The 12,074-nt window shown below is 41.7% G+C and overlaps 1 protein-coding gene across 33 annotated transcripts in view; it reads left to right on the plus strand.

The window, feature by feature from the left end:
- DST (dystonin) overlaps nt 1–12,074 on the plus strand; it is a 311,288-nt gene that overhangs the window by 224,437 nt on the left and 74,777 nt on the right. For all 33 annotated transcript variants that reach the window (XM_064650251.1, XM_064650255.1, XM_064650253.1 and 30 more), the window contains 3 exons: nt 1,110–1,309; nt 2,721–3,216; nt 4,185–5,659. In XM_064650251.1, the coding sequence (XP_064506321.1) occupies nt 1,110–1,309; nt 2,721–3,216; nt 4,185–5,659 (2,171 nt within the window). The remainder of the gene's footprint in view (nt 1–1,109; nt 1,310–2,720; nt 3,217–4,184; nt 5,660–12,074) is intronic.

A 12,074-nucleotide genomic window follows, 5' to 3' on the forward strand; every position in this document is an offset into this window, starting at 1 on the left:
TGACCATGTTTGAACAGTAGATTTTGAGATATTGCAGTACATAGTTGTCATAAGCTTTTAAAGATTCTTTTTAGGTTTGCCATATTTTAAATAAATTATAGGTCAGTCTTGTTCCATAGTGATAGGCATTTCTATAGTTACACCAACAGTAACTTCGAAGCTGAGGATTTTTCCAGTCTGTCCTGTTTTAAGTGAAACTCTGAAAAGTTTAAGTAGCAGGTAAGATCTCCAAGAGATCTTTTGTAATGTTGAAAGGGAATTAATACAGAATAAGCAGAGGTCAAAGACTGTGAAGCAGCAAAAAGGAATTGAAAAAACCAAAGATGAAGATCAGGGACAGGGAGAATTAGCAAGATACCAGAGCTGACTGAGCAAGCACTGACAGTTTCACAGAGGGGAAGGGGAAAGTTGCAAGACTGTAAGACTCAATGTCTCCTCTGGAAGCCACTTGCCACGAGTGGAAAAGACCATATGTTGGCACAGATGTGAACCTAAGCTCACACAGTACTTTTGAAATAGCTATGTGCAGAAGTATTCTCATTGCCTGTCATTAGGTACCTTGTTTAGATGTCTAAATGAGACAGGTAATCTCCACAGGCTTTGAAAGCAGATGTTTGAAAGAGTTTGAGAGAGTTTGAAAGAGTTTGAAAGAGTTAGGCTTTTTCAGACAGCTGTTCGAAGTTGAAGCCTAAATTAGGGTTTCTGCTAACCCTTATAAAGGTATGAGGTTTTTTTACTGAATAAGAAGGAAGATTTGTCTCTCTAGATCAGGCACCTGAGTTATAACTGAGTACAGCCCTCTGGCTTTAATGTCATTTGAGACCAAAGCCTAAATTTAGGGGTATTTCATTTAGTAATATGCTAGTCCAGTTTTATTACATGTTGTATATTCATTGGTCTAAAAATTCCACAAGTGTCTGACCTTCATCCAAATGTATATGAGTCTGACTGTTAAAAGATGTATTTGCCGAGTCAGTGCAATAAGGCATCTGGAGTTAATCAGCAAAAAGCCTTATGAGAGAGCTCTCTTTATGTTTCATATATAGTCTGCTGCCTGACAACCCATCTGCTAGAATATGCATGCAATATGTTAACATTATCATTGTTAGATTCCAAATGGAAAGAGCTCAATCAAGTTACATCTGAGAGACAACAAAAACTGGAGGAGTCATCAAACTACCTGACCCAGTTCCAGACAGCAGAAGCCCAGCTAAAGCACTGGCTTGTAGAAAAAGAGCTGATGGTCAGTGTGCTAGGACCACTATCAATTGATCCTAATATGCTGAATACACAAAAGCAACAGGTTCAGGTGAGTAGTGCCAACATACATTATTGATTTCCATTTCTTCTGGTATTTTTCTATTAGCAAAGTACTGTTTTGCATCTAGAGTAGATAGTGGTTAGTATGATCCATTAGATTTGTTTATCAGCTTAAGTCATAGTTGACTACAGTAATTACAAGAAAAAATTATCATAGGAGTGAAGAGAGATCAGTACAGCTAAAGGAAAAAATGTTAAGATACTGATCCTCTGATAGATTTTTTTTTTGTTTTGACCGTAGTGTGGTTTCTCTGGAGTGGAATGAAAATATCTCTTTGGATTTTATTAATTTGACATCTTATGGTCATTCTTTATTACAGTCTAGGCTTAGAACTAGCTTTTTGAGATTTTATTCAATAGACTGTGCCAGTAGCTAACAAAAATACAAAGGCAAGTGAAATGCAATACTGTGGATAGATATGAGGCCAAGGGTGTAAAAGACAGAAGAAAGTACAATGAGAAAGTGGAGCAGTTTGCTGACAGCAATACAGCAAACTGCAGACAAAAGAAACAAAAGTGAAATCAGATGAGATTGCACAATGTAGAAATTTTAATTTCAAACATTTCTATTGCTGCCAGGTAATTTAAACTGATGAGAAAAACCATATTTTTTGCAAAAAAATTATTAAAGCTGCAATATAATTATTGATTAAAATGAAGTGCTTAAAACATGAACTATGTTCTAAGATTATGTGAAAATGACTCAATATTGGTTTGTAAGTGCTTCAAAAATCTAGACTGAAGGCATAAAACCACAGTGTATCACTTAACAGTCCTTAAAAGTTCAACCTAATTGACTTAGAAAGGCTTCGGAATGTTCTGTAAAGTAAAAGCATTATATTTGTCCCTTCTTCTGCAAGCACTGTGACTTACTGTCAAAAAAAAAACCAAAAATACTGTCAAAAAAAGAATCCAGTGATATAAACTTTAAAGGTCTCAGAGTACACATTCAGTAATTTTGTGAATTATCCCGGTATTTTCTGTGCTTTAATAATACATTGCAGTATTATGTCAGAATACACCTTCTTTGAAGTTCTATCTTAAGAGAAATACCAAAACTGTCTAGGAAAGGAGACACTGCTTGAAACTAAAAAGCATTTACTTTACTTGGTGTGGTTACTTAATTACTGTCATATTAACAGAATTCATTGTTTAGTTGTATCTCCTGGTTGAATTTCCATTAGATGATATGTAAATTCACCTCATTTTTTTCTGGTTCTTTGATGTAAATGCTTGAAAACAACACAGTTTATGTGTAGAAGGTGCATTTATTTCACTGGCTTTTAAGGTCAGAGATTGGAGAGCTTAGCTACAACAAATTCTACATAATTTTTTGTCAGAAGCACTTTTCTGCTTTTTCTCATTAGGTAAATGCTTTTTAAAATTCTCTTTCTTTCTAGATTCTGCTCAAAGAGTTTGACACCAGAAAGCCACAATATGAGCAGTTAACTATGGCTGGGGAAGGGATTCTGAAGAGACCTGGTGAACATCCACCCTCACATGAAATTGTAAAAGAGCAACTGGCAGCTGTGGCACAGAAATGGGACAGTCTAACTGGCCAGCTGAGGAAGAGATGTGACCGAATTGACCAAGCCATTGTGAAAAGCACAGAGTATCAAAGTCTACTCAGAAGTCTATCTGATAAGCTAAGTGCCTTGGATAATAAGCTAAGCAGCAGCCTGGCTGTGAGTACACAACCTGATGCTGTGAAACAACAACTGGAAATTGCTAGAGAAATGAAGGAGGAAATAGAACAGGAAATGAAGAATATAAATGCCGCGCAAACCCTTTGTGAAGAGCTGTCAACACTAGTTGGGGAAGAGTATTTGAAAGCAGAACTTACAAGACAGTTGGATGGCATCTTAAAATTGTTTAAGGATATTGAGCAAAAATCAGGTTAGTATTTACTTAAAGAAAAATAGTAATTAAGACATAAAGTTAAACATGACTTTATGATAGAGATATTGAGTTAACTGAGCCTGATGCCAGCTCTCTATCTAGTCCATTCCCCAAGCAGTTGTACATTAGAATTTGCGAGAGTCCCCATACCTTGAAAAAGTAAGAACACTACTTGGGATCTCTACTGAAAAGTTTTGGAGAGAATTTGAAGTACAGTAGCAGGGCTTCTTTTCTCATCTCTTCCTTCCTTACCTTCACTGAATTAGAATACCAAAAGAGGATGCTGTTCATAGAGCTATCTAACTTCATTGGGGCAGATGTAAGGCAAAATCATAATTTTTAGGCAAGAACTCCTTAATGTCTTGGAGAAACACAGTGGCAATTGTATAAAACTGCCTGTGACAGAAGGGGGCATGTAGTCTGCAGCCTTCCCTTACCCTGTGAGCACAGAACTGAGCAAGTAATACACTGCAAGTGATATCATGCTTCGTTGTCCCTAGCAGCCTCAGTTTTAGCTTTTTAATTTCCTCTGGTTGCAAGGAACTTCGAAGGATCTTCCTAAGAACACATATTGCCTGCAGGCCATGAGTTAGACACTACTAGGTTAGACCACTTAATATTCTCTGTGCTTACACTTCATAATACCATAAAACACGATTGTGTGGTTTTTACCCCCAAAATCTGCCTGAAGGGGATTCATGTAGACACAGATTGGCTAAGCTTACCTTGTTTGATTCATGTTCTAATGCCTTCACTGCTCTGCTGTATTATAGGCATGAGTCTGTCCCTTGCAAAAAGCTTTGTTGACTTGGTTGTCTGCCAGTCAAACACCACATTCAAAGGACCAGCTTTCCTTACATTAATGATTATGTAATTTTGTAATAGAATCAATGTTAGTTTTTTTTTTCCATTGAATACTAGCAGATCTGACAAAATGAATCTCTGTAATGTCTTCTCTTTTGTAGATAACCATGTTCAGCAGCTTCAGTCAGCATACACCACTTCTCATCAGTTCCAGCAAACGTCTAAGGACTTTCAGACCTGGCTAAGCAAAAAGAAAGAAGAGCTGAACCAGGCTCGTCCTGTGTCAGCCAAACTTGATGTCTTGCAATCACTAATTGAAGAGCAGAAAGAATTTAAGAAGACAATGACTGATCAGATTGGTTCATATGAAAGAATTGTTGCAGAAGGAGAAAGTATTTTACAGAAGACTCAAGGAGCTGACAAAGCAGCATTACAATCCCAAATTGCTACACTCAGAAATAACTGGGATGAAATTAATAAACAGGTAAAAGAAAGGGAAGATAAATTAACAGATTGTCTGGAGAAAGCCTTCAAATACAAGGAGCATGTAGAAAATCTGCAGCCATGGATAGAAAAGTGCCAAAGCAACCTGTGTGAATTAAAAGTTGGCATAAACCCTATTGAAATAGAGAATTCTATTGCTCAGGTGAAGGCATGGCAGAAGGACCTGGATAAACACCATGGGATGGTAGAGCTATTAAATAATTCTGCTGAAAGTTTGCTCAGGGCAAGTCAAACAGATAAAGAAATTGTTCAAGAAGAAACGAAGGTGCTGAATCAGAATGTGAATGTGGTTACAGAACAGTTACATAAGAAGAGAGAGTGCTTGGAAAATATGGCACAAAGACTGAAAGAGTTTCAGGAATCATCCAGGGAAACTGAAAAACAGCTTAAAAGTGCCAAAGAGCATTTGGAAGCTCATGACTCACTTGGACCTCAGTCATTCAGCAACAAACACCTGACAATGATGCAGGCCCAGCAGAAAGCCTTGCAGGCTTTAAAGCCTCATGTCGATCTAGCAAAAAAGCTTGCCCAAGACCTGGTAGTAGAAGCTTCTGATTCAGCAGGTGTTTCTGACCTTTTGCTCCAAGCTGAATCTTTGGAGCAAGAATACACTGCAGTGAACAAGCAGGTTGAAGATAGGTGCTCATTCTTAGAGACAAAACTTCAGGGAATCGGCCATTTCCAAAACAGCATCCGAGAGATGTTCTCTCAGTTTGCAGAGTTTGATGATGAACTTGATAGCATGGCTCCAGTGGGGAGAGATCTCAAGGTATTGCAAACACAGAGAGAGGACTTAAAATATTTCCTGAAAAAGTTGGAGGATCTTATAATGAATAATGAAAATGCTAATAAAAATTGTAAAATGATGCTAGCCACAGAAGCTGAAGCTTCTCCTGATCTTGTTGGTATAAAGAGAGACTTGGAAGCTTTAAATAAACAATGCAACAAGCTACTAGACAGAGCAAAAGCCAGGGAAGATCAAGTAGAGGATACTATTCGCCGTGTTGAGGAGTTTTATAGTAAGCTAAAAGAATTTTCCAATCTGCTTGGGAGAGCCGAAGAACATGAAGAGTCACAAGGTCCTGTTGGAATGGAAACAGAGACAATTAATCAGCAGCTGAATACATTCAAGGTAGGAAGATTGCTTTCTTGCTACTATAAAGTATTTTACCACAATACAACTTTATTAAACATCATAGGGAAAGAGATTGGTTACATGCAGACCTTGGAGGAATCTTGTTTCACAGCAGTTTGTTCTGCCTGTATGCTTTTTATCTGTTTTAAATTAGTATCTTCTCATGGGTCCTCAAAAGCTTTCCTTTGCTACAGCTTGGCAGATACTGCAAACTTTGCATCCCAGCTCCTAGTTCCTGCACTCCAGTTCCTTCTTCACCTCTCTTCATTATCTTGTTACCCTTTGTAATCCATCTGCCTTTTCTATTTTTGGGAAACTGTGTATTGTCTCTATTTGATGTCCATGTATTGCACAACTTTTTTCTTCACAGTGGTGTGAATTTTAGACTCCAGTATTCACACACTAGACCACATTCACTTTGCTCATCTGAGTAGTTTAGGTTTTTTTTTTCACATGGGTATAGGCTTCAGCATATGTAGATTTAAGATGTTACTTTTTGCCATTTTGTCTTCTGATACACTGGCCAGTTTTACCTCACTGAATGTCACCCTTACCTAGAAACATCCTAGTAAAAAGACAACAGGCAAAATGAGCCCTCTGTTATACTGGCAGTTTGCTGTAGCATCCTTATCCAAAATGTGCTGTGGAGCTTCTGTGTGTAGCTTTTATAATATGGCAGTAAGCAATCCTTGTCCAGCTCAAAAAAATGCATTACAGTGATAGTGAGTGTTAACTGAGCTTTGGTGCTGAAATGAAGTACAGATATTTGCTTTGTTTAGGTTATAATAAATGAATTTCCAGTGCTCATTAGAAAGATTTATAAATCCTATAGATGTAAGCAGTGTTTGAAGAAGATCATAAATTTCCTAATGGCTATGTGGTAGCACCGAATATTCTGTGCTGCTTTGGTTTCATTCCAATCTAATATTGATTCAAATGTTTGTATGACTTGTACATTAGTTGACCCTTAATGATAAAACCAAACCTTCATAACAGGATTTGATAAGCTATGCTGTTAAAAATTTGATGACCTTGGAAAACAGTCATAATGCATAGAATCAACTGGGTTGGAAAAGACCTCTGAGATCATCAAGTCCAACCCTTGATCCAACACCACTGTGGTTATTAGACCATGGCACTAAGTGCCACATCCAGTCTCATCTTAAAAACCTCCAGGGAGGCTGAATCCACCACCTCCTTGGGCAGCCCATTTCAATGTCTGATTACTCTCTCTGTAAAAAATTTTTTCCTAATATCCAACCTAAACCTCCCCTGGCAGAGTTTAAGACCATACCTGGGAGAAGAGACTGATCCCCACCTGGCTACAACCTCCTTTCAGGTAGTTGTAGAGAGTGATGAGGTCTCCCTTGGGCCTCCTCCTCTCCAGGCTGAACAACCCCAGCTCCCTCAGCCTCTCCTCATAGGACTTGTGTTCAAATCCCTTCCCCAGCCTCGTTGCTCTTCTCTGGACCTGCTCCAGGACCTCAATATCCTTCCTGAACTGAAGGGCCCAAAACTGGACACAATACTCCAGGTGTGGCCTCACCAATGCTGAGTACAGAGGAAGAATCATTTCCCTGCTCCTGCTGGCCACACTGTTCCTGATATAGGCCAGGATGCCATTGGCCTTCTTGGCCACCTGGGCACACTGCTGGCTCATGTTCAGCTTCCTATCAATCCAAACTCCCAGCTCCCTTTCTGCCTGGCTGCTGTCCATCCACTCTGTCCCAGCCTGTAGCGCTGCAGGGGGTTGTTGTGGCCAAAGTGCAGGACCTGGCACTTGGCCTTGTTGAACCTCATCCCGTTGGATGAGACCATCTCTTCAGCTTATCCAGGTCCCTCTGCAGAGCCCTCCTACTCTCCAGCAGAGCAACACTCCCTCCCAACTTGGGGTCATCTGCAAATTTGCTAATGGTAGACTCAATCCCCTCATCCAGATCATCAATAAAGATATTAAACAGAACTGGGCCCAACACTGATCCCTGGGGGACACCACTAGTGACTGGCCGCCAACTGGATGCAGCACCGTTCACCACCACTCTCTGGGCCCAGCCCTCCAGCCAGTTCCTAACCCAGCACAGGGTGCCCCTGTCCAAGCTGTGGGCTGCCAGCTTTTTCAGGAGTATGCTGTGGGAGATGGTGTCAAAGGCTTTGCTGAAGTCCAGATAGACCACATCCACAGCCTTCCCCTCATCCACCTGGCAGGTCACCTGGTCATAAAAGGAGATCAGGTTGATCAGACAGGACCTGCCCTTCCTAAATCCATGCTGGCTGGGTCTGATCCCTTGTCCATCCTGTAGGTGCTGTGTGATTGCACTTAGGATGATCTGCTCCATAACCTTGCCAGGCACTGAGGTCAGGCTGACAGGCCTGTAGTTTCCTGGGTCCTCCTTGCAGCCCTTTTTGTGGATTGGCATGACATTCACCAACTTCCAATCATCTGGGACCTCCCCAGTGAGCCAGGACTGTTGGTAGATGATGGAGAGCAGCTTGGCGAGTACTTCTGCCAGGTCCCTCATTACCCTTGGGTGGATCCCATCTAGTCCCACAGACTTGTGAGGATCCAAGTGGCTCAGCAGGTCACTGTTTCCTCCTGGATTACAGGGGGCTATTCAGCTTCCTGTCTCTGTCTACCAGCTCCAGAGGCCATTGTCCTGAGGACAACCTGTCTTACTGTTGAAAATTGAGGCAAAGAAAGTGTTAAGTACCTCAGCCTTTTCCTCGTCTTTCGTGACTATGTTCCCCCCCATATCCAACAAAGAATGGAGGTTTTCCTTGCCCCTCCTTTTGCTACTGGTGTATTTGTAGAAGCACTTCTTGTTATCCCTGGCAGAAGTGGCTAGATTGAGTTTAAATTGTGCCTTTGTCTCTCTAATTTTCTTTCTACATGACCTAACTATATTCCTAAACTCTTCATGAGTAGTCAGCCCTTTTTTCCATAGTCGGTAAGCTCTCTTTTTTCCCCTAATTTCCTTCAAAATCTCCCTGTTCAGCCAGGCTGGATGTCTTTCCTGCCAGCTTGCCTTTTGGCACACTGGGACAGCCTGCTCCTGTGCATTCAAGACTTCCTTCTTGAAGCATGTCCATCCCTCCTGGACCCCTTTGTTTTCAAGGGCTGTTTCCAAGGTATCCTCTGAACCAGTCTTCTTAGTAGGCCAAAATCTGCCCTCCAAAAGTCCAGGGTAGAAGTTTTATTGATGGCCTTCTTTGCGTCCTTGAGTATTGAAAACTCTATTATTTCATGGTCACTGTGCCCCAGATGGCCTCTGACCACCACATCTCCCACCAGCCCCTCTCTGTTTGTGGACAGCAGGCCTAACGAGGCCCCACCCCTGGTAGACTCATTTACCAGCTGGAGCAGGAAATTATCCTCTATACACTCTAGGAATCTCCTAGACTGCCTCTTCTCCGCTGTGTTGAGTTTCCAGCAGGTTAAAATCGCCCACAAGGAGAAGGGCTGGCGATTTTGAGACGCCTGCCAGCTGCTTGTAGAATAATTCATCACCCTCATCCATCCTGATTGGGCGGTCTATAACAGACTCCCACCAGGATGTCAGCCTTGTTGGCCTTCCCCCTGACTCTGATCCACAGGCACTCAACCTTATTGTTACTGACTTCAAGTTCTACAGAGTCAAGAGACTCTCTAACATACAGAGCCACCCCTTCACCTCTCCTACCTTGCCTATCCCTTCTGAAGAGCTTGTAGCCATCCATGGCAGCACTCCAGTCATGCGAGTCATCCCACCACTTTTCCATGATGGCAACTACATCATAGCTTTCCTGCTGCACAGTGGCTTCCAGCTCCTCTTGTTTGTTACCCATATTGTGTGCATTGGTGTATATGCACTTCAGCTGGCCTGCTGGTAGCATTTCTAACTCTGGCATTCCACTCTTAGGTTCATCTCTGGAGAGACTTGTTTCAACCCTTTCCCCCTTCAAACATAGTTTAAAGCCCTCCTGATCAGCCCTGACAACTTATGGGCTACAGTCCTTTTGCCCTTGCTAGATAGATGAAGCCCATCTAACTCTAGCAGGCTCAGTACCATAGAATTTGCCCCATGGTCGAAAAAACCAAAATTCTGCTGGTGGCACCAATCCTTTAGCCACCTATTGATAAAGTGAGTTTTCTACTCCTCTCCTCATTCATCCCTGCTACTGCAGGAACTGAGGTGAACACCACCTGTACTCCTGTTCCATTAACTAATAACTAATCGACCCAGTGCCTTGAAGTCCTTTTTCATTAGCCTGGTACCTCTTTCATTAATGTCATCACTGCCAGCCTGGACCAGCAGCAGTGGATCAGAGGGCCAGATTAGTTCAGGGAGTCTCCTACTAATATCTATCACCCAGGCCCTGGGAAGACAGCAGACTTCCCTATGGGATGGGTCCAGTCTGCATATAGGGCCTTCAGTTCCCCTCAGAAGGGAGTCACCAACTACAACTACCCTTCTTTTTTTCTTTATAGCTGTGGTTGTATCCGTCTGGTAGATGGGGTGCAACCTGAAGACCCTCTAGACAGATCCTCTTCTTGACTGCCCTCTGCCTGACTGGGTCCAGGGCCTCAGACCTGTTCTTTAAGGGCACCTGGGGAGGTGATGGGGGTCGGGAGGGGATTCCTTTACCTCTCTGATTGGGGACCTGTTTCCATTCCCCCCCCATCTAGTTGGTTTGCTCCATCTGCCTGATGGCAGGAGGGGCAGGGCTTCACTGTCTCCTGCTGGACTTCCTTTGGAGTCGAAAGGGTATGACTCCACCAGTCTATTTCCCTTTCACTTTCCCTAATACTTCTTAGCCTCTCCACTTCTTCCTTGAGCTCTGCCACTAAGCACAGCAAATCATTCTCCTGCTCGCATCATACACAGGTGTCTCTCACGCTGTCCTCTGGTACCAACACCAGGCTCAGACACTCTGTGCAGCCAGTCATTACATGCCTGGCCCAACAGAGGGTGCATTTTGCTTGTTTAAGAAAGGAAAACTAAACCAGAAGACTTTCATCTGGGAATTTCGAATGGAAGTTACTGTGAGTTTTGATGATCTTTTGGAATGCATAAATAGAGATGAAAATCTTGAACAAATAGTTACATAGTAAATCCTTCCATTAGACTGGGAGGATTAAAATTGTATGCCAGTCTGTCTCAAATTCAAAAAGAAACAAATGGCTTTTCTTTGTATATGGTTCGTAAACCACTTTGGATATTGGAAAATAACAACAGTTCCTGCTGTGATTGCTCTTGCCTACACTGACTGTACAGGATTTCAGTTGTAGCCAGTTTCAGATTTTACGGCATTTCTTACATTTTCAAACTTCAGGTGTGGCTTCAGGTCTTTGTTAATATATGGTTCTTTGTCTACAAAGAACAATGCTTCTAGGAGGTAGCAGCCTGATGAGCAGATGGTAGAAGAACCCAGTTCCCTGTTTGTTGTGTCAGTGATGTAGTTTGTTTATGCATTGAAAACGACACAGCAATTGTACAGGTTGGGAGTAAGAGCCTTCTCTGGTCTGTGCAGACTTGTAAGGAGACAGTGTCCCCACAACACAAGAGTTGGTATGGTAAGAAGACCAAAAAACCTGAGGAGACAAAGAAGAACAGTAATAGCAACATGTTTATATCCAGAAGTCTACTCTGGGATTGTATTTATGTTAGATATTTATAAGCTTAGAAATCTGTTTTGCTTGAAGCAACTGTTTTAGGCCATGCTTTTGCTTATGAGTAAAAACACAGTGCCATTAAACAGGAGGTAGAGGAAGATGGAAAGATGAAGGGATTGTTTAAATAAATGAAGAGCAAATGCAGAAATAAAGCAGCAGAGTGAGGAGTCTTTGAAGAAAGGAAATAGGGAGATCAGAATGGGAAATTTTATTAGGTGAGGATGTAGTTAGTGAAGGGAGAATGATAACAGGAGGATAAGGATCAACTTTCCTAATACTTGATGTCAGTGCTACTGGGACATATCAGAATTACAGTATGTAATCTACCTGTTCATACTCTTTACCCTTCTACCTGAGACAGCAAACTGTAGGAAGACTGGCTCCCACAAATCCTGCTCCACTTGTGGTGTATTTACTCATGTTTGTGCACGTACGCAAACACACACAACGTGAAAATGTGATTGTGGCCACAAAAACACAGTCTGGCTCCTTATGGCTTTAGCTTCTGTGGTCAACTACAATCAACTTCTAATCCTCAAGAGTAAAGCAAAAGAGTTGTTCTTTGGTATAGGTGTATTCACATGAAATCTTCACTTTCTTCAGGGGAGGATCTCGTGTAGTAGGCCAGAGGTGGTTTATGTGGTTTGACCAATTTTCATGTACAAAGAGTACACGATGTTAAAATGCATATTAAAAAAACCCCACAACTGGCCTTGAATTGTATATGTATATCTAAATACATATGCATACTTGTTTTATTTA

The sequence above is a fragment of the Pseudopipra pipra genome, chromosome 3, assembly GCF_036250125.1.
Source record: "Pseudopipra pipra isolate bDixPip1 chromosome 3, bDixPip1.hap1, whole genome shotgun sequence".
In the NCBI taxonomy this organism is placed as follows: domain Eukaryota; kingdom Metazoa; phylum Chordata; class Aves; order Passeriformes; family Pipridae; genus Pseudopipra; species Pseudopipra pipra.